The sequence below is a fragment of the Mixophyes fleayi genome, chromosome 12, assembly GCF_038048845.1.
Source record: "Mixophyes fleayi isolate aMixFle1 chromosome 12, aMixFle1.hap1, whole genome shotgun sequence".
Lineage (NCBI taxonomy): Eukaryota > Metazoa > Chordata > Amphibia > Anura > Limnodynastidae > Mixophyes > Mixophyes fleayi.
In genome coordinates, this window is record NC_134413.1 from 46,596,211 (window position 1) to 46,622,014 (window position 25,804).

The window sequence follows — 25,804 nt, forward strand, 5'->3', positions numbered from 1 at the left end:
GTGTGTAAAAGTCGCCAACGCTCTGCTGATTCTATAGCTGAAGAGTTTCAAACTTCCACTGGCATTAATGTAGGCACAAAAACTGTGCGGCAAGAGCTTAATGCAATGGGTTTCCATGGCCCAGCAGCTGCATGCAAGCCCTCACATCACCAAGACCAATGTCAAGGGTCAGATGGAGTGGTGTAAAGCACACCGACACTGGACTGTGGACGAATTACGCTTCTCTGTTTGGCAGTTAGATGAGCGAATCTGGGTTTGGCGGATGCTGAAGAGAACGTTACCTGCCTGACTGCATTATGCCAACTGTGAAGTTTGGTGGAAGAGAGATAATGGTATGGGGCTGTTTTTCAGGGTTTGGGCTTGGACCCTTATCTCCAGTGAAGGGCAGTCTTAATGCTTCAGCACACCAAGTCAGTTGCTATGCTTCCAACTTTGTGGCAACAGTTTGGGGAAGGCCCTTTTCTATTCCAACATGACGGTGCCCCAGTGCACAAAGCAAGGACTACAAAGACATGGTTTGATTAGTTTGGTGTGGAATAACTTGACTGGGCCTCACAGAGCCCTGACCTCAACCCTATCAAACACCTTTGGGATGAACTGGAACGAAGATTGCTAGCTAGGCCTTTTATTCCAACATCAGTGCCTGACCTCATTAATGCTCTACAGAATGAATGGGCACAAATTCCCACAGGAACACTCCAACATCTTGTGGAAAGCCTTCCAAGATAAGTGGAAGCTGTTATCGCTGCAAAAGGGGGACCAACTCCATATTAAAGTATATGTGTTTTAATACAATGTAATTACAGTCCCGGTTGGTCAAGCTTCCGAATACTTTTGTTCATATAGTGTATATACCTTAGGAATGTACAAAGAAGGACAACTAAAATAGTGCATGGCCTACAGCAAAAAGCTTACCCGGAAAGACTAAAAGATCTCAATATGTATAGTTTGGAGCAGATAAGGGAACGGGGGACATGATAGAAACTTTCAAATATATCAAGGGTTTTTAACAAGTTACAGGAGGGAAACATTCTTCCATGGAAGAGAAATAATAGAACAAGCGAACATACACTGAACGTGGAGGGAAGTAGGTTAAGAGGAAATTTGAGGAAAAACTATTTCACAGAAAGGGTAGTTGATAAGACATGGTTGAGGCTAATACAGTAGAATAATTTATACATGCTTGGGATAGACATTAGGATATCCTTTAAAAGATTAAAAGATGAAATAGGGTTTGAGGTTACCATAGGTTAAAAATTGGGCAGACTAGATGGGCCAAGTGGTTTTTATCTGCCATCAAATTCTATGTTTAATAGAGCAGAGCTTGATCCTTGCCATGATGTAGTCAAATACAGTATACAACTAGAACAAGCTTACATGTGCAGCACAGTTGTAGATAATACATTTTTAAGCACTTTACAGTAGGGTAACAGCACCTATTGTAATTAATTTCGAATCAGTAATGTCCGTATATACAAGCTTTTAAAGTATGTTATCATGCATTAAGCATTCACTTCAATGATTGGTGATATGCTCGGAGCATGAAAAGCATACCTAATGTAATAACATGCCCTTCCCATGTGTTCAGTAGGGCTCTTGCTTAAACCATTCAAAGTGCATCACAAATGTGTGAATCTGTGTTAGGCTTTGAGAAGGAAGCCATACATTCATTGTATTGTTCTGTTGAAGTGCCCACCTTCATCGCTCTTCACTTGGTGCCCATGTTCGCTTTTACATATAGTGGTGCATAATAGATGTGTATATATATGTAATAACATTTAGTCTCCAGCTTGTTGATGCTAATAATTTTTTCTTTTCTCATCACATGATGGCATGTTACAATAAGATTTTTATTAAAAAAAATATTGTATTTAATTGCTTTGTGTTATAGTGGAGCTCAAAGATGGACTTGGAAGAATAGTCTGTATGTTTGGTAGAGGTGTTATGTTGTTGAAGCATAGTTGTCAGGGCCTGATCAGCCAATAAGCTGACCAGGCTGCAGCCTGGGGCGCTGGAGCAAGGGGGGTGCAGCGTCGCCGAGATGTTTTTTTTTCTAAAAGGGGCCGACCGCCCCTGGTCTAAAGGAGCTGTCCCGACTGTCGCTATCACATGACAGGCAGTCTGGCAGCAATCGCTGCTAGCTGCATGTCAGTGTGGTCGCGGGCGCTTCTTACTCTGGTCACGTGAGATCAGGACTTCCACATCTCACGTGACCAGAGTAAGAAGTGCCCGCGGACACACTGACAGGCAGCTAGCAGCGATCGCTGCCAGACTGCCTGTCATACACAGCACTGAAGAGAGGACTCCACAGCAGGTAAGTTCTGTGTCTAGAGGGAAGGGGCGGCAGATAGGCAGGTGAGGTGGCCGAAGGGGGCAGGTGAGGTGGCCGAAGGGGGCAGGTGAGGTGGCCGAAAGGGGCAGGTGAGGTGGCTGGAGAGGGGGGGGAGCGCTACTGCTGAAATAGCCTAGGGCGGCTGGAACCCTTAATCGGGCCCTGATAGTTGTGTATAAGTTTGGGTTGTTTAGTTTTTCTTATCTGGTAAGGAGGAACTTGAGTACTGTTTGTGGAAAGTTGTCTTTGTTTTTTATGGTGCAGTATCATATTGATTATCCTGAGCCTTACCTTTGATCATAATAGTGATGGTGTATTTAGCACACATGATCCTGTGTGTCTGTGTTCTTTTTGGGGAATTCAATCAGCTGCAAAGTGTATTACGGGCATTCCTGAAACACTTACTGGTGGAGATTTTAACAAAAATCTCCGCTCATTTCTCCTCGCGTCCCATAGAGGTGCAAGGAAAACCGAGCTGAGATTTTTACCGTAGCAACGGTAAAAATGCGCAGTCATGATGTTCTGAGGAACATCGCTGCTAATTTAATTCCCCCTTTAAGTCTTATGTGATCCTGGACCACTGAACAAAGTATCCAGGGATTATTCAATGTGATCGTACGCTTATTCAATCTGAAGCATTATCTCATGCTAAAGAGAGGCTCTGTTTAAAGTAAGCTTTCAAGATTATAAAAAGGAGAACCGGCTAAGCAGTTTTTGATCACTTCCACTAGTAAGATGTTTGTAGACCACAGTGTACTGTATATGCGAAAATTTACCCTGTTTGTCTTACTCTTTACTAGCCCTAAGCAATGAAATTGTAATTAAAATGAGTCACTTCCTGCCCTTTCAGTGGTCCTTAGGTAAACACACTGAAAACAGGCATGAAATATAGTCTCTGCACAACTGGATAGAAATAGTTAAATGTGCTGCACTATCGTAGGAAAGTGTATGTATGCGCTACAACACAGGGTCCTTACAAATAAAAAGTATTAATTAGCTGTCAGTAGCCGTGGACCGCTGATTTGGACAGCGAAGTATAGCAACGATAAACTATTTATTTACCTTTTATTCATCTTCCATTTAGTTAAATACTCATTTCCTTTAATCAATGCAATATTTGCCAAATCAGCATTTGTGATTATACTACCATACCCTAGCAGTCCATACTGTTACCTCCCTGCTTATACTCTGCTCCCACATCCACTATCTGCAGACCCTGGCTCCTGTACAACATTACCCCGACCACTTAGAAACAGCACATGCAAGCAACGCTCGACATATGAATAGGTGTTTTAAAAATCTATATACGGTCAAATCATTTCAAGGGAATTCAGAATTTGGCAGAAAGCCCTTAAAATTACAGATTTGGTGCATCCATAAAAAATTACTCTTCTTAAATATCTTTGCAAATCTCATAATTTCAAATTGTCTCCAATGTCTAGGCCACCAACTTAATGTGTGGATCAATAACAAAAATAGATTCTTACATTGGTTCATTACCCAAAGTGTCAAATTAAGATCTTGATAAACGTGCAGTATTAAATCTATTGGAAATGTGTACAACTATGACAATTTTCAAACTCCTGTCTTCAGCGACATTTACAATGCCACATTTTAAAGATGCCTTTTATTAAGCTAAATTGCATTTTATTATTATTTTTTTTAATGCTAGGTATGTTTAAAGATGGAGTTGGCAATTACTGTTCTAAAAAGTGCACCTTTTAAAACACTTTGTATTCTATCCCAACAGTGAGTTGTTTTCTATTTGCCACAGTGCATGCTACATGTCTTTTTGAAATAAAATATATAGAATTAAGCTGTTTGCTAAATAATAGCAGTAAATGTTTTAAGCTGAAACAAAAGTTTTTATTCATTCTTTTTTTTAAGAAACAGGATGCTTTTTCAATTGATTTTCTGATGTCCACATATAGCTTCACCGAAAACTGGAGAATCTCAGAGATCACCTTCAAGACAATGACAAAGGATACTCTCTCCGAGTAAATGTACGATTTAACTCGGCGATTTTTATTTTCATGCATCTACATTTTTCTTTTAATTTCTGCTGGCCAGTAGCACCAATAATCTGAATATTCCCAGTCCTCATTTAGCCTTCCCTCTTTTTCCATTTAATTTTTACATGTATACATTTTAAATTAGCAGGGGTTTCATTTGAATGTGCAGCAGAAATAACTGGACTAGTGTAATGATATTTCTCTTTTTAAGTAACACTATATATGGCAGTGTTTTGATTTTTTAGGGGGGTAAAAAAAAAATGTCATTTTGTCAGGAAAATTACACTATTCAATGCCTTGGCTCTAAAATGTGATGTTGTCCTTGAGTGTTTAATTGTTCTTGTTTGTTCCACAGCTGCACTTTGTAAATGATGTATTCCTTTACAAAAGGTTATGAGTAAATGTTACCAGGACACATTTTAGATTTAAAACAACAAATCATAAATATAGTATTTAAAATGACTGTGAGCAACAGATGAGCTAGATTTTTTTAAACGTGGAAAAACTTCTAGATTCTAGGCATAAACTCTCATTATCTTGTGTGACTTTTTTTTTTATGTAAAAAAACACCCAGTTTTTTAATCGTGTTATCGGTCTACGTACTTTAAATGTTTTTGTGTTGCAGTTTGAATAGTGATGTGAACAATCTTGCATGTTCTGAAACTTGAAGTAAACGGTATTGGGGGGAGAAATGATGTGTCCGTGAGAGAGCTTAGATGGAATGCTTAATTACTTTATAGTAATAGTGTAGCAAGGAGTACATATTCTCGACTATATACCATTTCAAATATGCGCAATGGTCACAATATATTAGAGAAAATCCATCCACTATATATCACTCCAAAACTTTAATTGGTGATAACCTTATCTATTTTTGTTAAAATTCTGAAAACTTAATGAGAAATTTGGTTGAAGTGATACCCTTAATTGGCTTATGAAATATAATTAAATTGACGACTTAAGTGTGTTCTTAGCATTTGTAGTCTTTATGCTTGAAATTTAAATTTATTCAGTTAGCCGATAAAGAGCATCACTTTAACTTTTTTCTTTCTCTGACATGGTACAACACTTTGAATGTAATATACAGCGAAATTTAAAGCGGTATTTGCTTAAGATTAAATTAGGTATACATGTGATGAGAAATTGTAAGTTTGCTAGTTATTTTATTGCCTGACTACCACTTTATTGTTTAGAATTCCTATTTTCATAAAATGCAATTTAGGCCATATATCTGTTGTTTTATTGCCATTACATTGAAAGCATTATTTAAGGAGACCAGCTTATTTGAAATTATTGCATCTTTAGAAAATAAAATATAATTTCAGCTGAGAAAATATTATTGAAAACAGCTGCAGGCAAATTTCTTAAATAAAACACAAAAAAAACCCAATAAAACAAATTGATTGAATTACTTAATTCAGTTACTAACAACAACACATTAACAAACATGTAGCTTTCACCATTAAAAAAAAATCCTCCAGTATCAGATTCATTACAATTTGCCATAATACATTGCTTTCTAATAATGCTGATAAATGCCTCAAATTCTTACAATTTAAATTTTTTTAGAAAATGTTTAAAACACTTTGGGCCTGAGTCATTCAGGAAAGTAAGGGGAAAAAAAGGAGTAAATGTTCTCTGGGACAAACCATGTTACAATGCAAGGGGTGCAAATTAGTTTATTATTCTGCACATAAGATAAATACTGGCTGCTTTTTCATGTAGCACACAAATACTTGATAGTTTTAATTTTACATTCAAATTTAAAGTTGATCTAGGACATGCCCCCTACACCAGTGATGGCTAACCTGTGACACTCCAGGTGTTGTGAAACTACAAGCCCCAGCATGCTTTGCCAGTAGATAACTAGCTGATAGCTGGCAAAGCATGCTGGGGCTTGTGGTTTCACAACACCTGGAGTGTCACAGGTTAGCCATCACTGCCCTACACCAACTATAAATCTGTCCTCCGATGCAACATGGTTTTGCCCAGGTACACAGTTACTATTTTGTTATGCTTTTCTCTCCTTAATGCCCTTTATGGTTAAGATTACAGTCTACTGTAATCACATGCTTTATTAAAAGCCAAATTGTGTTCTCTAGAAAGCCATCACTTTGTAGAGATGACTATCTATTAAAAGAAATATGCGTACAAGACAACAAATGTCAACAATGATCTTATTGCGCATCAATTTATAGCCGTAAGCTATTTTTATATATATATATATATATATATATATATATATATATATATATATATATGCTCATAAATTATGTTTTTTGTTTCAGTCTATTTAAATGTGATACTGCAAAAGTCAGCAATTTTCCTCTGCCCTAAAAGTACAGAGCAGAAGTAATATTACATTTATATCCCTATTGTTTCCAGTAAATCATTCATGGGGTATAATTTTCAGCTGTTTCTACATTTTGTGTATACTTTATGGTGTTGAATCTTTGTATATTGTTTGTTCTGTTATGATTAATAAATGTAAACCATTGCATCCAGTCTCAAAACACAGCTGAATTATGCAAGCATATATTACTCTCAATGGTGTCTTTGTCACACAAAAGTATGTTACAAAACTAAATAGCTGCTATTTTTGAGGACCACCAAAGCAATAATGGGTTTTTCTTTCTTTACCAAAATCTGGAAAATATACATAGATACTACAGATGCTTTTGATTTAAGCTATACCAGTAAATGGCATTACTACTAGTATTAAAGACACACATTATAATATTATTGCTGCAATGCATTAGTACATGTATTCAAAAATGCCGTATTATCTGTTCTTATGAACTAGAACAGAGATTAGGTAGACTAGTAGGTAATGAAATTGGTCACAGAGTTTTGGTCATGTCAGCCTTTATTAATTTACATGCAATTGTTGCTATGACTAAGGAATTATTTATTATTTTGCATTGTGTTTGTAATATTTAGCCATATTATACAGTGTATTTTACATAAAGGATATGTTTAATAAATTACCATTATTGTTTGGCTTTCATATAATAAATAAGGAACTAGAGTACAGCACTCAGTGGTTTAGCAGCCCATTTACCGAAAAGTAATTCACAAGCCTAAGGTAAACTATTTCAACAGACAAAAATTAAACACATTTGAATTAGATCATTTACAAATCATTTTACCATGATTTGCTAATTGACCAGTTGAACCTTAGTTTGTTTTTTAATAAGTGGGCAAAATGAAAACAAATTAAAATACAACTGATGCAAAATATGGGCACAATGGAAATTAAATAAAAAAAGGGGTGATGTCACTTTTTTATTATTATTAAGTGGAACTAAGCAAAATATATGTTCCTGAAGAGAATACAATGTAGAGCAGCTATTTTTAATCAGAATTTTTTTTTATTTTATTTTTTATGAAAGGTATATGGTACCACATCTCAAATCACTTCAGTAATATATGTTGTTAAAAACAAGTCTGTAAAGTTGTAAAATATTACACTTGTTGTAAAAAAAAAAACACCTGAGCAAACATCTTAGAATAATGACAAATATAGTACAGTATCATCCTCTCCGAGAGACGTATCACGCAGCCCCCAGTCACCAAAAGCTGACATCTATATGTCAGTTAGTAGAAAATACCCATTTACAATATTCACGTATATTTATGAGTGCTTATTGCTTATAGAACAAAGAATAAAATGTAACTCTGTAATCTTTTGTTTAAACCTATTCTGCAAATTAAAAACCTATCGTATAGTACTCATTTAATTACTAGAAATAAACTGTATTTGCACTTGATTGACCATTTGGCAAAATTAGCATAGAGAAATATTACTTTTTCTAAATACATATAACGTTGTTTATTGTTTTTAGTATGTGCTGTGTATGTAGATTGTCATTTCATAATTGTTTACAAAAGTGTCACCAAAGTTGTCTCTCTATGCTTATTAATCAATGCAAATTATATTAACAAAATAAGTAACACCCCAAATTACTGGTTTTGAGCCCAGTGAAGAATTTTTTACTTTTTTATGTATCTGTTTTTTTTCTCTGTTTAATTGAAATGATTGTATGATATAATTTGTAATGACACCTTTTAATTATTAAAAAATAATTGGTGTCACTGACATTCAGGTTGTTGTGTGTAACAAAAAAGAACATTTTGATCAACTTGACAAGCCTTTAATGTAACAGTGTTGCATGCATGTACTGAAACCAGATATTGATTGTACTTTTTTTTTTTTTTTTTTTGTTTTATGTAGTTTAATATGGCAAACAAGAGCCTTTGGCAAACTCCAGTTACCCATTTAATTGTTTATATGCCTCAATAACATTAAACAATTTAAGATAAGATTATAATAGTGTTGTCTGTGATTTTAAATGAACCCCCTGCTATTGTTTTAGTGCTGGAACCACATTTACAAAAAATTTCTACTGAAACTTTTCTGTTAAACACCATTCCTTATTTAACCGTGTTTTCTTTTCCCTCGCTGCACAACCAGGCTCGGCTTCCTTCCTGCTCATCCACCTATAGTGTTTCGGAGGTATACTTGCACGTATTTTTTTTTTTTTAATTATTTTTTTATTTTCGCATAGTTCACACGCTCACCCTCACCTCCACCGTGTGTTTATTTTTTTGCCTTGAATTGTGCACAAGTTGGGGAAAAAATTCTAATATGAAGAAAAAAAATGTATTTGCATGCTCACCTTTGTCTCATGTTTGACATTGTTTGACTTTCACTGTGGCTGTTTGTAAATATCACAATGTAGATCATATAGAAACTGCACACAGAGTGTGACTGGATGACACACGAAGCAGAACGTTAATTCACCTCCAACCAGTATTCCCAAAAAATTGCTAGTTGCTACAATGTGCTTTGTTGCAGCCTTAAATGAATACTATGTAATTGGACCTCACAGTGCTTAAGTAGTTTACATAATTAATGCAATTGTTTTAAATATGTAAACTGTAGGGGTTTTTTTTACATTGAAATTCTCAAACGGATTATAAAAAAAAATTATACACCGTTTAATTATTTTCAAATTTTTGTACGTGATTATAAGAAAATAGCTCTTACAGTATCAATATACAACAGTACTGTCAAATCCTACATATGTTTGTAAAAAAAAAGTAGAGCAGTTATTTTACCTTTCTGCTTGTTAGATGGTCTGGATTATTCTCCAGACCTACTTTTGGTAAGCTGGTGGTGTTCTGCTCTCTACCAGTTACTATGTAGGGAATATTACTATTCTGTTCTGCTATTCCAACATAACGTCATTGTGAGAGCTAATAGGTTTTTAATATTTGTTGGCTCATTAATTCTATTGCTATTTTCCAGGTAGACATTGCAGTTTACAATGCTAAACTTTACAAAGGACATTATTATTTTTGCCTATAGGCATAGGTTACAGGCAGTGTGTTCTCCACCATTCTTGAATCACTGGTTAAGGGGCCAGTAAAGGATTAAGCGTTAATATAACCCCGGATAGGTTATATAAACGGTGACCGTTTCACAAAACAGGATTAAAAACTGTTATGCTCTTATAAAATATTGGGTTTACTATTGCAATGCAAATGTAACATTAATTATTACTTTTATATTTCTGCCTTCCAATAACTAGGCAGTGTGATACTACTTACGGGCCCTCAAATGGGCCCTAGGTTCCACACATTACCTTTGCAGAGAAAAATCGCATAGCATTATGAGTTAAGAACATCAGCGTGTTTTGTTCATGCAGCCTAAACAGTGGAATAACATTTGGCAATGCTGGTCAAGCTCAGGAGAAACGATCACCATCCAACCTCAGTCTAATTTCTTACATAAACTGTGTGAATGCACCATATTCACTCCCTGATATGAGTGTTAGAGAGGGCCAACAAATCACAATGGTCATAAGGGCATTCAGTTGCTCCTAGGTCTCCTGTTGCCTTTACTGGGGTTCTTGAATGGCTTTATTTTCATGTCTAGTTTAAAATGCAATTTTTTTGTGTTTTTGAACACACTCCAACTGACAAGCATGCAGTTCATACCATGAAAGTATTTGAGCAGCATTGACCCAGGTCTACATCTACTCACGGTAGAATACTTTAATCACATCATCTTGATGCAAAGAATTCTAAATTTCACTTGAAAGTTACGTTAAAGTTCCAGCAAAGGTAAAAGTATGATTTTCAGTTTGGAGTGGAGTTTTAGAAGTTAAACAAAAATGCAAACTATTACATTTTGTGTTGCAGCAATCTACCGTCTCCAGCGGTCAGATGGAGGTTGCCACTTTTGCTCGCTGTGTAATGTTGATGGACAAACTGCTGCATGTATAGAAAGAGTCTGACATGATGCAGAACTAGTGAATCTCTCCTCATTCCTGGCGAAGCAACCTTTTTTTTTTTATACAGGCAGCATGGTCATCCTCCTCTAACCGCTGGATAACTCTGGTGACTCATCAGATCAGGTTGAGCACCTCAACACACGTAAGTAATATTATACATTTTTGTTTAACTTCTTAAGTTCCACCCAAAATTGAATTTTATGTTTGGATTTGAATTAACCACCTTTAACTATTTTTCACTGGCAATTATTTCAAAATAATTTTAGCTTCTGTGTATTTTGCTAAAATTGCGAGGAAAGGTAAGAGGGTACTGTAATCTTTTTATCTGAATATTACATGTTTTGGTGCAGTTTGTGTAGAAATTCAAAGGAAAAATGCAGCGTAAACAAGGACAGTAGCCTAAAACAGTCACTGCTTGCAAACATCCCCATACAGAGTAGCGCTGTCATATAATTTATGTGGTCTGAATATCTAATAGCAGAATGTAAATCACATACTTGCCTACATTTTTTTATACTTCCCTCCGTGAGATCCCAGAGAAGATGTGAAGTGCGATTGCAGAGTAGGGTAGGGCGCAGTGAATCGCGTCATTTTGGCACCGTCCTGTAACGTAATGACATAATTGCAGCATTTCCCAAAATGACGTTGAGTAAAAATTACATGATTTGCATAGAATCATGGAGGCCCCAATCCTGCCCACTTCACTAGGAGAGTAGGCAAGTATGGCATTTAATTTACTCATTTATCAGCAATTTTTATAAGCAGTGCTAATCCCTGCACCGTCTACACTAAAGTGCAAGCTCACTCAGAAAATCAATTACACTACTAAAAACAATGACGCAGCTGACCGCTTAATGATACCCTAGGTATACAACCTTCTGAAAATCATGACGTTTGTATATTTAATTAGTCTCTCCATTTCAGTTTATTTGTGGATCTTTCAAATAAAATTTCCAGGGTCTCTTTCAATGACCATGGTACACTAAGGGCACAATAGGGCTCAACATGACATGACAATGTAACCGTAATGCAGTTATTTCAACATAAACTCTGTTAATAAAATTATAATCAAATATGTGTCATTCATGTCATTAACAATATAATATAACCAAACTATGCACATTTCATATTAAAAAAAATACTTTTATATTTTGTGTGTTTTGTTTTTAACATGTTGTTTTGCTAGCATTTTGAGTGGGGGGTGTCATTAAAATCTGGCAACACATGCAATAATTTGGCCCAATCGCCAATATACCAAATATGTGTCATAATCTAATTTTTTGGACATATTTTGGTTCCCCAATGCTTAGACTAAATTATTAAATTGTAATAGGTCACGTATGCTTTAATGTTGTAAATGCCAATCATAAGCTGGTCCAATATTCCAATTTGCCCGATCAAGGGCCAACTCATATCTGCGAAAATTCCAGAATAGAAATTAAGGACAAAATAGTCCACACCCCTGATCTGCCCAAGTACTACCCATAAAACTATGGACTGTTGGTAAGGTATGCCTATTTGATTTTCACAGAGCAGAAATATATTTTCTGGGCTTTTATAGGAGGTACACAGAGCTATATCTGGCCAATTTGGTTTAAAACAATCTAATTTGGAGATCAAATTGTACTGAGTTTAGCAAGCAGTAGCAAAAGGTGGACCATCAAAAGAAAACACTATGAAGTCAATAAAAATCTTTCAATGTTTTTTTTTTATTTTACAGAACATTATAAAAATATTTTGATATTGTTTTGACTTAGGGTATATAGAATTAAGAAACGTAGAGCTCTGCTTAGTACACAGACATGATCTTTTGACATTAGTTACTATGGTGTGTGAAATCAGAGACATGGTCAAATGCAAATTTTTAAAAATATGAACAGCCAATTGGGAATAGCTGGCAAACAAACAATTGACATTCAGAATTAATTAGGAGATAAAATTATGTAGTAGAAAAAGTATTTGCATTTTCTTATTTGGAAATGAACTAACCAATGGGGCCATTTATCTTCAAGTCAGTTGAGACACTTAAATGGTACTGGTGGACTTCAAACAATTATTTGTCTGAAGACAACTCCAGACTTTCTTTATGTTTATTTTGTGATGATCAGTGGCAAGAATTCCTGAACAAATACATTTTGATGTTTGCATGATATAAGAAAAGAAAGTTGTGCTATCCTGTGGTATGTGTCATAAGATAAAGGTTGGCCTCCAAAGCATTCCAGTCCAAACCAAAAAATATTTTTATTATAAACACACTTTTATTATTAACATGTTAAAACACTAATCAATTTTAAACTTTCTGTATCTTTAAGTGTAGTTGGGGAAGCACCCCCTCATGTAACATTATTTATGGCAAATATGTGATTTATTTGAGGAGTCCGATCCCTTGAGCGGACCTATTTCTTTTGTTTTACTGTTATGATATAAGAAAATCTAATCAATGTTAAAAAAAAAAAAAGTGCCAAAGGGGTGTAAACATTTGATATTTTTTTATAGCACTGTAGGAACAGAATAATATATATATTTTATTAGTATCATAGATTTCTAAGGCACCACAGTGCTCTGCGGCGCCGCACAGTAGGGAAAACTGGACATATAAAGCAAGCACATACATAAAACTAGGACATGGACAAAATAAATGCAGACATAAAAAAACGAAGGCTATGGAGGACCCTGCTCATTAGATAGCTTACATTCAAAGTGGAAAAGGGCACAGCTGAAACAAGAGGAGCAAATATGGCTCAGAGTGGAAATTGGGACAGATGTGAAGGGTGCATTAGTGTGAATAGTGTTATCTGGTATAAGGTAAGCTCTAAATAAGAGATGGGGTTTCAGAGAGTGTCCAAAGACTTTTGAAGGCTGTTGAAAAGCCTGATTGGGCATGGTAAGGAATTCCATAGTTGGGTAGCAGCACTAAAGATGTCTTGTAGGTTGAAGTGAAAGGTAGTTACCAGAGACGAGACAAAGCGCAGGTCAGAGGCAGATGTAAGAGAAGGAGAGTATTTTGATATGAGCTTTGAGATGTACAGAAGGGGAGAGGTCAGGGGAAGAGGGATAGATTTTTGTTTCATCAGCATAGAGGTGGTACTGGAGGCCGAAGGAGCAAATAAGTGCCCCAAGAGAAGTGGTGTACTATGAAAAAACTGAAGAGCCAAGAACAGAGCCTTGTGGTATGCCAAAATGTAGTTGGAGGGGAGGATGTGCCAGAAGTAGAAACACTAAAGGAGTTGTTTGATAGGCTGGATGTGAACTAGGAAAGGACTGTGTCATGAAGAAGGTGGTGATCAACAGTGTAAAAAGCAGCAGAAAGGTCCGTGAGAATGAGTATGGAGAAATGACCCTTAGAATTTGCAGTAAGTTTATCATCGATCACTTTTGTTTCAGTGGCATGTTGATGGTGGAACTCTGGTTGCAGAGGGTCGAGAATGGAGTGAGAGGAGAAAAAGTTAGACAGTCATTTGTACACTAATTGCTTAAGTAGTTTGGAGTCACATGGGATGAGAGAAATAGGACGGTAGTTTGAAAGAGGCTGGATCGAGAGATGGTTTCTTTAGAATTGGTGAGATTAGCTCATGTTTAAATGAGGATGGAAATGTGCCAGTGGGGAGAGAAAGGTTAAAGAGATGACCTAAAGGTGGGCATGCACTGGAGGAGAGGGAATGGAGAAGTTGGGCGGGAATAGGGTCAAGGGGACAGGTTAGGTTGTAGGTTGAGATGATGAGATGAATGCCGAGACTTGAATGAATTAAGGGTGGATTGTGGAGTATAGGTGAAGGTGGGTGAAGTGTGTGGATTTTGGCTCACAGCTGAACAAAGATGGTAGTTCGGTAGACCATTAAACAGCCTTGGCGTTTGCCAACCATGTTCAGAAATAATCCAATGCTTTATATATGTGAAAATAAGAAAAAGTGGGATCTTGGGCAAAGAGCTGTGCCAGTGTACAGCTTATACCAACTGCCGTGCGCATGCCACTAATTAATTAATCTAATATTATTATTAAATAATGTAAGAAAGAGAACCGCAACATTTTTTCTCAGCTCTAGGTATCCATTTAAGAATGGTTTAATAAATGTTCCCATAGTCTACACTTTACTTTCTTATTTTGCTGACATTAACCCACAGTTAATATAAAAATGCACCCTCAAACAGAGCAATTGTCAGTGAATTATGTTTGTTCTAAGGTGTGAGGATATAGAGCTGTAATCAATAATAGATATGGCCTAAACTAGTTTTTTGCTCATACTTGCCAACTCTCCCGGAATGTCCGGGAGACTCCTGCATTTTGCGAGAGTCTCCCGGACTCCCTGGAGAGTGTGGCAATCTCCCGAATTCTGCCCACTTCACTAGGAAGTGCCCACTTCGTAGTGAAGTGGGCAGAAATAGGTCCCAAACGCCGAGATTCCCGCTGTCAAATGACGCGTTTGCGTCATTACGTCACAGGGGGCGGGTCCAAAATGACGCTGTTTTTGGCGCCCGCCCCCTCACGCCCACCTCCACCGGCAGGCTCCCGGTAGAGAGCTGAAGAAAGTTGGTAAGTATGTTTTTGCTGCATAGGTTAAAGATAATTATTTTCATGCCCAAAATATAATTTTTCTGTTATGCTGGATAAATTAGTCAGCAGCAGACACCTTTTGGATTGTTTCTGTTCTTGACTGTTATTGTAGCGAGTATTATACAAAACGGAAAGAATCTTATAGACCACTATACAAAAATTACTTGTTATGATTCTATTCAAACCCCAGTTCTTATTGCTTCTGTCTGTGGTTCCAGTGATTTCCCTCTTCTCAACCAGAAGTTGTTAACAACTGGGCTGGACTCTAATTGATGAATATCTGCAGCTGTGCCAATAGCAACGAGAACTCTAAATGACCAACACTACTCGGCAATTAAAGTGCTGGGAGCAGTGCAGTCATTATGACTGCTAACAGGCACAGCTTCCGTACACTAAGTAAAGGGGAGGTATAGGGAGCTCACTGCTGTGCTACTCTATCTCCATTCTACTGGCAGTGAGTGGGACAAATTTCACCTACTGTCTCCCAGTCTAATGAAATCTTTGATACTGGGGAATAAAATTGTGACTGAGGGGGAATTCAATTGACAGTGTTACTCATGAGAATAACGGCCTACGCACTATTACCGTTAGTGCGGTCATTTTATCGCGCATTTCTCACGGCTCTCAGAGCTGCAAGCAAAAACCATCGTTGAAACTACCGTAGTAACTGTAATAATGTGCACTATTACTGCAGTAATTGAATTCCCCCCTGAGAAACCAATCAAATCTGGGAAACCCCCCAAAAAAACTAGCCAACTTTACAAGCCCTGGAAGAACCAGACAGGGACCACCTAGACTAATCCTATTTGTGCACTTGATTCCCACTTGTTTACGAAGGTATGCTTTTGGGAATCAAGTGCATAGTTAAGTCAATAGACAAATATGGAGGAGGTACATTTTGGTCTGCAGTATATATTTTGTCTTGACCCTTTGTCTTATATAAATGGTTACTAAAACAATATATGCACATACCTTTAAACTATGGCTAAAATGGAAATCATATTTGATCATGTGAATCTAGCTGATGGTCACTAAATGACTATAAACAAGTCTTCTGTAGGTCAGCTGCTATTTCTGCCTAATCTGTTGCTTTAAGAGGATAGCTGTTTATGAGTGTCTCCTAACTGATATTGAGGTGGAAATAGATGTCGGCTGTCTGTAATATTCCATGTCACAATAGACTCATCTGCAATTGATATGGACATTCTAATGTCTGATGACATAAAGCTGGCCCCACACGCTGAGGTATTGGCAGCAGTTTTGATCAATTACCCCAATATCCTAGTGTATGTGGCCCCAAAACAACTGAGATGCCTGATAGTAACCTGATCAAAATCAATTAATTTGAAAGATGACTGTTATTGGACTGTGTGCTCAGTTATCTTCCGACTAGATTTACCAAGATCTGGCTTAATCACGAGTTATGCCAGTGTCGCCTGTTTTGGCCAAATTGACATTGGTTATGTCATATGTCATTTACTTGATGTGATATTATTCGCATAATGTTTTGCTGTGTATGTTATCATTGTAATATACTGACAAAATACAGTTGGCACCCAAGATATAGTTTTTATGAGGGCATAAAAAAAGGTTAGATAAATTGGTTAAAGTGCAACTGTCACCTACAGAGAGTTGAGGCAGCCATTTGGCACCATGAATGGCAGCCATTGTGGCTCATGATTGCTGCCTATCCATTCACTAGTAATGTATGCCTCATATTATTATAATATTTTCCCATGAAAATGCCTCAGTAATGTCACTGGTTTCTAATAACTCGTTAGGTTGCATTCTTATGAATATTAGTTTAGCCTACAAAATGGCTGCCTCTAGTGTGTGTAGGTGACAGGTGCACTAAAGGCCTCCTTATGGTTGCTGAAGGCATAACTTTGAACCTGTAACTTTTTATATCCAAATGTGATAAACATGAACATTCCCATAAAACCTCAGAAGCTTTTGTGTGGTAAAATCACATATAGCTGTACAAAACAGGTAAGTGTAGATGAAGTAACAGCAACTATCTGTCACAATCATTAGCAGAGGAACACCTCAAGGGAGCTGCATAATTTTATGTTACATTTATGTCATATCATTCCTTCATCTGATCTTATTTTTTCCCATGCTATCAACCCAATGCAATTGTTTATGCTTTTATTTGTGTTCTTAATTAGAATTCAATGCTAATATTTTGACAGGCCATAACTGCTGTGTAGTTTTTGAAATTCAGTGATGTTTTATATTGCTATGCAAGGATGCTTTGTGTGTGTTTGTGTGAGCAATAGCGGCTCTGTTCATATGTCACATGATTTTGTTTTTTCCTGACAAAACAGGCTGATGAAAAAAAAAAATCACGCATTTTTTTTCCAGGACATTTGGATTGCTGCCCCCTCCTTTTCTCAGGTTGTATTTTCGACTTTCCGTTTCATAGATTCAGTGGTTTGCTCTGCTTCAACTTTCTCACTCTTCCATTATGATTGTTGTAGTGTGTATATTGTGTCATTGGTCTGAGAACCGGTGCTCTCCTATTTTCTCATGATATGATTTTTGCATATGTTTTAAACTTAAGTATGTATACATTATGCATTGTGTTTTAGTGAGCAGAAATCCCCACATGTAAATCATACTTCCATGACACCATAAACCATTCAGTCTACTCAATAATCTCAGTACAGTTGAGTATCTGTTAATGATATTATCCTCACCTGCTCTGCACTTGTTCCCAAATCTATCTGTTCTTTGCATTGTTTTTGGAATTTGGCACCCATTCCTGATCCCACTTCCTTAGTTATTACTGCAGCTATAATTAATCGGCAGATTAATGAAAATATTTGTTACAATTACTTTAGGAGTACATATAAACGTATTTCTGTATGTTTTAAAAGCTTGGTAACATGTGGGTAGTCTGCTGTCCTATTTTGTTTCGGTATATCCACTGAAACAAGTTAACCAGTAATGGTTGTATACAATTAAAAAGACCTGATAATCACGTGTGTATTGCATCAGTGATACGCACATGTTTGTGGCCTGTGTCATATTGAGAACAGAAAGTTTCCTGTTCTGCTGTCATAGGCTGCTCTGCTACTGTGAGTCCATGGAAAGTCACTGTTTAATCCACTTTCTTCATTGCATAGCCTTCACGTACATATCATGAACATAATCATGCATCTAAACTGTTCGCATTGTATACACCTCTCTTTCCTTTTGTGTCATTAAGTTTTGGTGTTTGTATATATGTGTATATACTGTATGTTACACAGTTCTTTAATTGTGCATGTTTATGTATTTTATATATATATATATATATATATATATATATATATATACACACTATATATATATATATATATATATATATATATATATATATATATATATATTAAACTATATACATATATATTTATTGTGTGTTAGTTTTAGAATCAGTAGTTTTAACTGTGTTTGTATGATGATTGTGTGTCTGTGTTCTTGTACACAGCCCGTCTAACATGTGTATATCGCATTTAAAGTATGCTTGGTACTCATTGCAGTATAGGATCTGAAGACTTGCTATACAGTTGTGAAAGGAAAGTCATTTGTAAAATGTTAAGCATTTCTTACTGAATAGAAATGACTTTTCATAAGAATATTCGTCTTGTTTTTATTATAATTAGCACTTGTTCTGATGATCCCTGTTTTAGTATATTTCTGTGTGGGGAGAGCTTTTACTTTCAAGTTAACCTCTTCATGGACAGTAGTAGATAGAGGAGAAGCATCACAGTCCAAACAACTACAACTATATTTTTTTCATTGCAATTAAAAATGGTGTATAGTTGCTAAATGTATTAGTACCTATGTACCTGTAAAAAGTATCCCCTTAAATTACAGACCAGACAGCCACAATATTGTGATTTGTTACAATATACTGCAGGATTTATAACACAGTTTAACCAGAAAAACTACATTACTTGGAGTAAACACTTTTGTTAATCTAGGCACACTATTATATATATCTTGATTTACAGAAGAAAACAATGGGTTTCTGGTCCTCCAGCATAAATCATTTTCCATCCAAACAAAAGAATGCATTCTCTTATATATAACACAGATGTCCTAAGAGAGCATTCAATTCTGCTATAAGAAGATTAGGTAGCTTGAGGTACTAATATTACCATATCATTCATTTGCTTAAGTCTTTAATATTGTAACATATATGGTAAGTATATCACGTGTGTTATCATGTGTTGAATTTTCAATAGGGATGCACCAAAAAGGAGAGAATTTGCTTCTAGATTCGGCCAAACGCTATGCTTTTTTTTTTAAGCAAGATTCAGGTTAGGATAAATACTCATGGGGGTATATTTACTATACGGCGGTTCCATCGATTACCAGCCCTTTAAAGTCAATTTCTTCTAAAGTCAATTTTATCAAAGACCAAACTCAATGGGCTTCATCTTTACTAAAAGTGTTGTTTTAAAGAATGACTTCAAAGCGCCGGGAATTGGTGGTTCTACAGAACTGCTGCATAGCAGATATACCTTATGCTCTCGCTCATTATGTCTGAATCAAAATGACTTTCTTTTATTTCTTGTTATTGAGCATTCTTGACACACTCCTCCAACAACCAACCTTCCTTTTAAATTATACGCAGTTACCAATATGGAGGCAGAATCTATATTAATAAGACCTCATGCTGTCCAAAGAGAGAGAATATGGGACTAATTATTTTAGTTACATATTTATTGACTGTAGTTTATTAAAAAAGCTTTTGTCATACAACACAGCCTAGAGGAATTCTCAGGGATCTGTATAATAACACGTGTTGTTTTAGCAATTTTATATAGAGTCATGTGAAAAAGAAAGTACACCCACTTTCAAATCTGTTTTAATATATCAGGACATACTAGTAATGTAGTCCTCAGCAAAGTCCTTACATTTCATAAAACTAATCTGATATGACAAATAACCTATAATAGTGAAAACCAAACACAGCATACCTCCACAAGAACCTCCTACAAACTGCCAAGGACACTGGTGGAGGGGGGATGATTTGGGGTTTTTTAGCAACCACAGGACCTGGACACCTTGCAATCATTAACTTTCTCAAATAAAATGTAATGCCAGTTCTAGAACAGCTCAAGCTTGGCTGAAATCAGATCTTACAACGGGACAATGATCCTAAGAACACCAGCAAATCTACCATTGAATAGCTGAGAGATAAAATAATTATTGCTTTGGAGTGGCCAAGTCATCACCCTAGGCTGCAGCCTAGTGGATAATCAGGCCCTGGTTGTTAGTAGTGCCCTGTTATGCAAAAGCACAGTTTTGAAAATGCGTGCACTTTCTTTTTCACGTAATTGTGTGTTACATAGAGATAACTGAAATCTTCAAACTGTTCCACAATATATTTGCCATGTTGCGTATTTTGCTGCAGAATTTGACACCTCTGTCCAGCATAATTTGCCCTTAAGTCTTCCATGTGAAACTCCAACTATATTCCTTTCCATATCATACCGTATTTCATAGCAAAACACAGAAGCGCAGGCTTTGTTACACTAACTGCTGCTGTGAGAAGGGAGTCTCTGTGTGTGAACCTGACTTTTCATCTAAGATGTCACCTTTTCTCCCCGGCACCACCATCACCAGCACAGAGAAAACAGGACCAAAAAGGGATGGGAAGGAAAAACAGGTAGTGCATGATGCCATTTATGTACTGGCATTCACATGTTGTTACATTTGTGGCAGAGTGTTATCCAGAAGTCCTCAGGACCACTTGCTCTTATTCCAGGATCGGTGCATGTACCTCTCTGCTTGTAGTGATCTGAGAGTTGTAGGTGGTTATCCCGGACCACTACAAGCAGCACCTGAGTAGAATTTTGTCTGCATCTCCTGTTCCTTATTCTCAAGATTTATTCAACTGATTGACCTGATCATTCATTAGACTTTGCTTCTATTTAAATTCTTTGTTCTTCGTTTCCCTACCTGATCCGGTTTTCACTAGTGGACTGTCAGCATTTCGTTACAAGTGGGTTACAGAAGGTTTTCTGATACTAATGTAGTAAAAGCCACAGACAGTTTTGTGTTCACTCTGAACCGTGGTGTTGATATGCATCATTATATTATAATGTTGTATTGATCCTCATTGTGCTAGCTTCCTGTTACCTCCCCATATAACCTTTGTTTCTAACTAATTTCAACATAATGAAGCCATGTGCCGGTTCGCATTTGCTGGTCACTTTTACATTTTTAGTTCTCTAGATTGTTTTGGATGGCTTCTCAAAGTGGACATCTGTATAGAAATGTAAAAGGTAACTGTAAGAATTTAAAACTGCAGTGATTTTGATTTATTTTTTTTAACCCACATAACCAAATTTTAGTATCTAGCAGAATTTATTTGCAGATCCGCACACAAGTCAAACTGTGATTTTCCAATGCCTAGTAATCCAGCAGCCTGGATGGTGTCTACTGCTTAGTTGTTGGCTTGTTTTAGCTTATGAAGCCACAGCACCAAACATAATGAAAGTGATATTCCATCTTCTGGGGAGTAGATACCTCTATTTTAACTTGTGCAATGAATTTTTTTTTATTTTTTTTTACTATTTTAATATGTTCCGGGCCAGGCTGTGTGCCTATATAAGATCAATTAAAGTGAGAGATGATTTTGCATGCCAGCAACAACAGTGCTTTGCACATCTGAAGCAGTGTATGCTGGGAAAACGGGGGTGATGTCAGCCTTGAGGAACAATTGCAAGCTAGCCTGATTCGTTATCAAATCATCAGCACTCCCATGATTTAACTTGTTAGGGAAAAGCTTTATTTTATTTTTATTTTTTGTAAACTTGACTTTGCAAAAGATTTTGTTTTGTTCAGTGGTAACAATTCTAGAATAAATTCAATTTTATCCCACAAACTGTGATTTTCCAATGCCTAGTAATCCAGCAGCCTGGATGGTGTCTACTGCTTAGTTGTTGGCTTGTTTTAGCTTATGAAGCCACAGCACCAAACATAATGAAAGTGATATTCCATCTTCTGGGGAGTAGATACCTCTATTTTAACTTGTGCAATGAATTTTTTTTTATTTTTTTTTACTATTTTAATATGTTCCGGGCCAGGCTGTGTGCCTATATAAGATCAATTAAAGTGAGAGATGATTTTGCATGCCAGCAACAACAGTGCTTTGCACATCTGAAGCAGTGTATGCTGGGAAAACGGGGGTGATGTCAGCCTTGAGGAACAATTGCAAGCTAGCCTGATTCGTTATCAAATCATCAGCACTCCCATGATTTAACTTGTTAGGGAAAAGCTTTATTTTATTTTTATTTTTTGTAAACTTGACTTTGCAAAAGATTTTGTTTTGTTCAGTGGTAACAATTCTAGAATAAATTCAATTTTATCCCACAAAGTTACAAATTAAAATGTGGACAAATACAAATGGTTGTGTAATTATTACAGCTTCTGTCTTTTACATTGAAAATGAAATTAAAATATATCCTAATTATAAGGAGGTATTTACATCAGCCTTAGTAATACATTTTCAGAAGAGCACTAGTGAAATTCAGAAATTTTATGTATCATAATATATATTAATAGATTGGGTCTATACTCCCTATACCAATATTGTGCTGCCAATTAGACTTTAGAAAAAGAATATATATATTTATAACTACGATGCAACAAATGGTAAATGTAATGTATGTGTAATCTGATTTAAGATGTATTACAATTACCTGTATCAAGAACATGTAGAATAAAGTATGTCATTATTATTATCGTAGATTTGTAAGGTGCGACAGTGCTCCTCAGCGCTGTACAGTAGGGAAAGCAGGACAAACATAAAACAGGCACATACAAGGCAGACAGATTAAATGCAGACATGAAAACAAAGGGTATGGAGGACCCTACACATTGGAGAGCTTACATGCTAAGTAGAAGAGGGCACAACTGAAACAAGAGGAGTAAATGTGGCTTAGAGTGTAGATTAGGACAGCTATAAGGGTGTATTACTGTGAATAGTATCATCAGGGATAAGGTAAGCTTTAAAAAAAAGATGGGTTTTTAGAGAACATCTAAAGATAAAGATTTGAAGGCTGTGGGAAAGCTTGATTGGGCGTGGTAGTGAATCCCATAAGTAGGGAGCAGCACGGGAGAAGTCTTGTTGGTGTGAGTGAGAGGTAGTTACCAGAGAGCCAGTGCAGGTCAGAGGTAGATCTAAGAGGGCGGAAGGGAGAGTATTTTGATCTGAGATTTGAGATATATGAAGGAGTGGTGGTGTTAAGAGCTTTATTGGTAAGGGTGAGTAATTTGAATTAGATTCTGGAGGACACGGAGCCAGTGTAGTGATTTGCAAAGTGGTGCAGCAGATGTGGAGTGGTGAGAAAGGAAGATCAGTCTTGCAGCAGCATTTAGGATGGATTGAAGTGTGGATATATGTGTCGGAAATGCCAGATAGCAAGAGGTTGCAGTAGTCAAGACGGGAAATGATGAGAGAATGGATGAGTTTTGGTAGCATGTTGAGTAAGAAAAGGGAATATTCTGGCAATGTTTTTAAAGTAGAATCGACTTGACTAGGAGAGAGTCCAGGATGTGAGGAATAAAGCAGAGGGCAGAGTCAAGTGTGACACCAAGGCAGCGGGCTTGGGAGACTAAATGTCATAAAATATAGTGAAGCTTACTAATTTATTGTAAGACACATCATGAATCTGTAAAGCAAAAACAGTAAAATAACCTTTTATTAGCTGTATATAGTTTGTACGCATGGGCTATCCCCTCTGATTGTATTACAATATTAATAATAGATGCATGTTCTATGCAGCTGTTTTGTATTGAGGTGGGAAATAATAAAATAAACTTAATTAAAAAGGGGGAAAGTTAAACTCCTATAAAAAGGGAACTGGGATCAAAAAATAGAACAAACAGAAAAGGTATTCATCACCAGCATTATCATAATCCTCAAATTTGTATTGTTGGCACAAATTTTTACAGTAATTCTACTATGTGCACACAGTGCAGAGGTCCCATTCTATATGGCAGAGTGTTAAAGTCTTAGGGTTAGATTTACTAAGCTGTGGGTTTGAAAAAGTGGGGATGGCCTATAGCAACAAATCAGATTCTAGCTTTCATTTAATTAGATTTTAGCTGTCATTTTGTAGAAAGTACTGATTGGTTGCTATAGGCAACATCCCCACTTTTTCAAACCCGCAGCTTAGTAAATCTAGCCCTTAGTGTATTTCTGTGTGTGTGTATATATATATATATATATATATATATATATATATATATATATATATATATATATATATATATATATTTTCACCAGATACTTGTTCTTACCACCATCTTTCCCTGTGCTATCACCAGATAGTGTATTTTTTGTTGGTGAAAGCAAGGTGGCAAGAGGAACCTACATCCGGCGATCCTCTGCTCTATTCTCATAGCCCCTGTGGCCTGTGTGGTGTAAGGGAGTTATTACAGCATTTAGAAGACAGACGCTGTATTGTGTTCAGTGTACGTCCCCTAATGTGTTTTATCCGGTGTATGGACTTCTTTGGGGATCCTTTGCACATGGAACCGACACCTGAATCTCATAGTACAAGTGCCGGCATGCTGTGGCACCCACGGGTTTGTTGGATCTTGTAGTTCTACAAGTGCCAGCATGTCCAAATACTCTAGGCATGCTAAGGCTTGCTGGAACCTGTAGTGTACCAGGAAGAATACTGTTTTTACTATGTTTATTGCCCAACACCCACCGGTCCAGGGGGTGTTTGGGAAGAGCCCTAGTGGGGGGTAGCATATTTTTTACAGGTCTGATTCCCCTAGTTTATTAAGCTCCGTGCTAGGGCTGGTTGACAGTACGACCAGTGGCTGGACCTCATGCTGCCACTTTCCCTGTTATAGTGTCACCAGCCTAGCTGCTTGTAGCCTAGCAGCTTTTTCAAGAGGACCCCACACTGTTCAACCCCCGCAAATTGCAGCTACTATCCTACGCTTTAAACGTGTCTTCAGGCAGCAGCCGTATTTAACATAGTGTGTTGAGTCGCACTGATCGTAAGATCCTTGCTGCTCTGTATTCACACTTAAAAGCATTCTGTTTTTGGATGCATTTTACTTTTGTGTTTTTTACACAGGCCCTCAGTCTGAGAATGAGGGAGGAATGAATTGGAGTCTGTCCACCATCAAAGTGAACTTGTGACAGACCAGAGATATCCCTTTATAAGTTTGTGAAAGAGAGCTACTAAATGCAACAGGTCAGAGCAATTCTCACAGAGTGATCACAGTGAATGTTATACATTATTAATCAGTTGGCCCAAAAAATTATTACCAGTAGTAGTAATATAATTGTGGCATAAACACTTGATGAAAAAAACATGTATGTACTAAATTGCACACTGCATGCATAGGGGTGGAAATCGGTCCCCTACCATGTACTGCCGGACGTTAAGGCAATACTGCGGCAACCAAACATTATGCAACTCTTTGGGGTGCAAGGAAAGATTACTGAAAATACATCATTGCGGGTGCCTTTACGAACGTTTCTGAGGCACTCTTTGGCACTTTGCAAGGTATTGAAGTCCCCCAATTCAGCTTGAGAATGAGACCGTGATGATGAATGAGGAGTCTTACCACCAGTAACTTGCAA

The 25,804-nt window shown here is 36.8% G+C and overlaps 1 protein-coding gene across 20 annotated transcripts in view; it reads left to right on the forward strand.

Annotated features, from left to right (window-relative positions):
• LOC142108458 (gephyrin) overlaps positions 1–25,804 on the forward strand; it is a 130,199-nt gene that overhangs the window by 56,087 nt on the left and 48,308 nt on the right. For 6 of the 20 annotated variants that reach the window (XM_075192122.1, XM_075192127.1, XM_075192125.1 and 3 more), the window contains one exon: positions 8,819–8,860. The exons of 2 other annotated variants lie outside the window; for them this stretch is intronic. In XM_075192122.1, coding sequence (XP_075048223.1) covers positions 8,819–8,860 — 42 coding nt within the window. Of the gene's footprint in view, positions 1–4,263; positions 4,336–8,818; positions 8,861–17,559; positions 17,593–25,804 lie in introns of all 20 variants that reach the window. 12 more of the 20 variants (XM_075192113.1, XM_075192116.1, XM_075192115.1 and 9 more) reach the window with 3 other exon arrangements.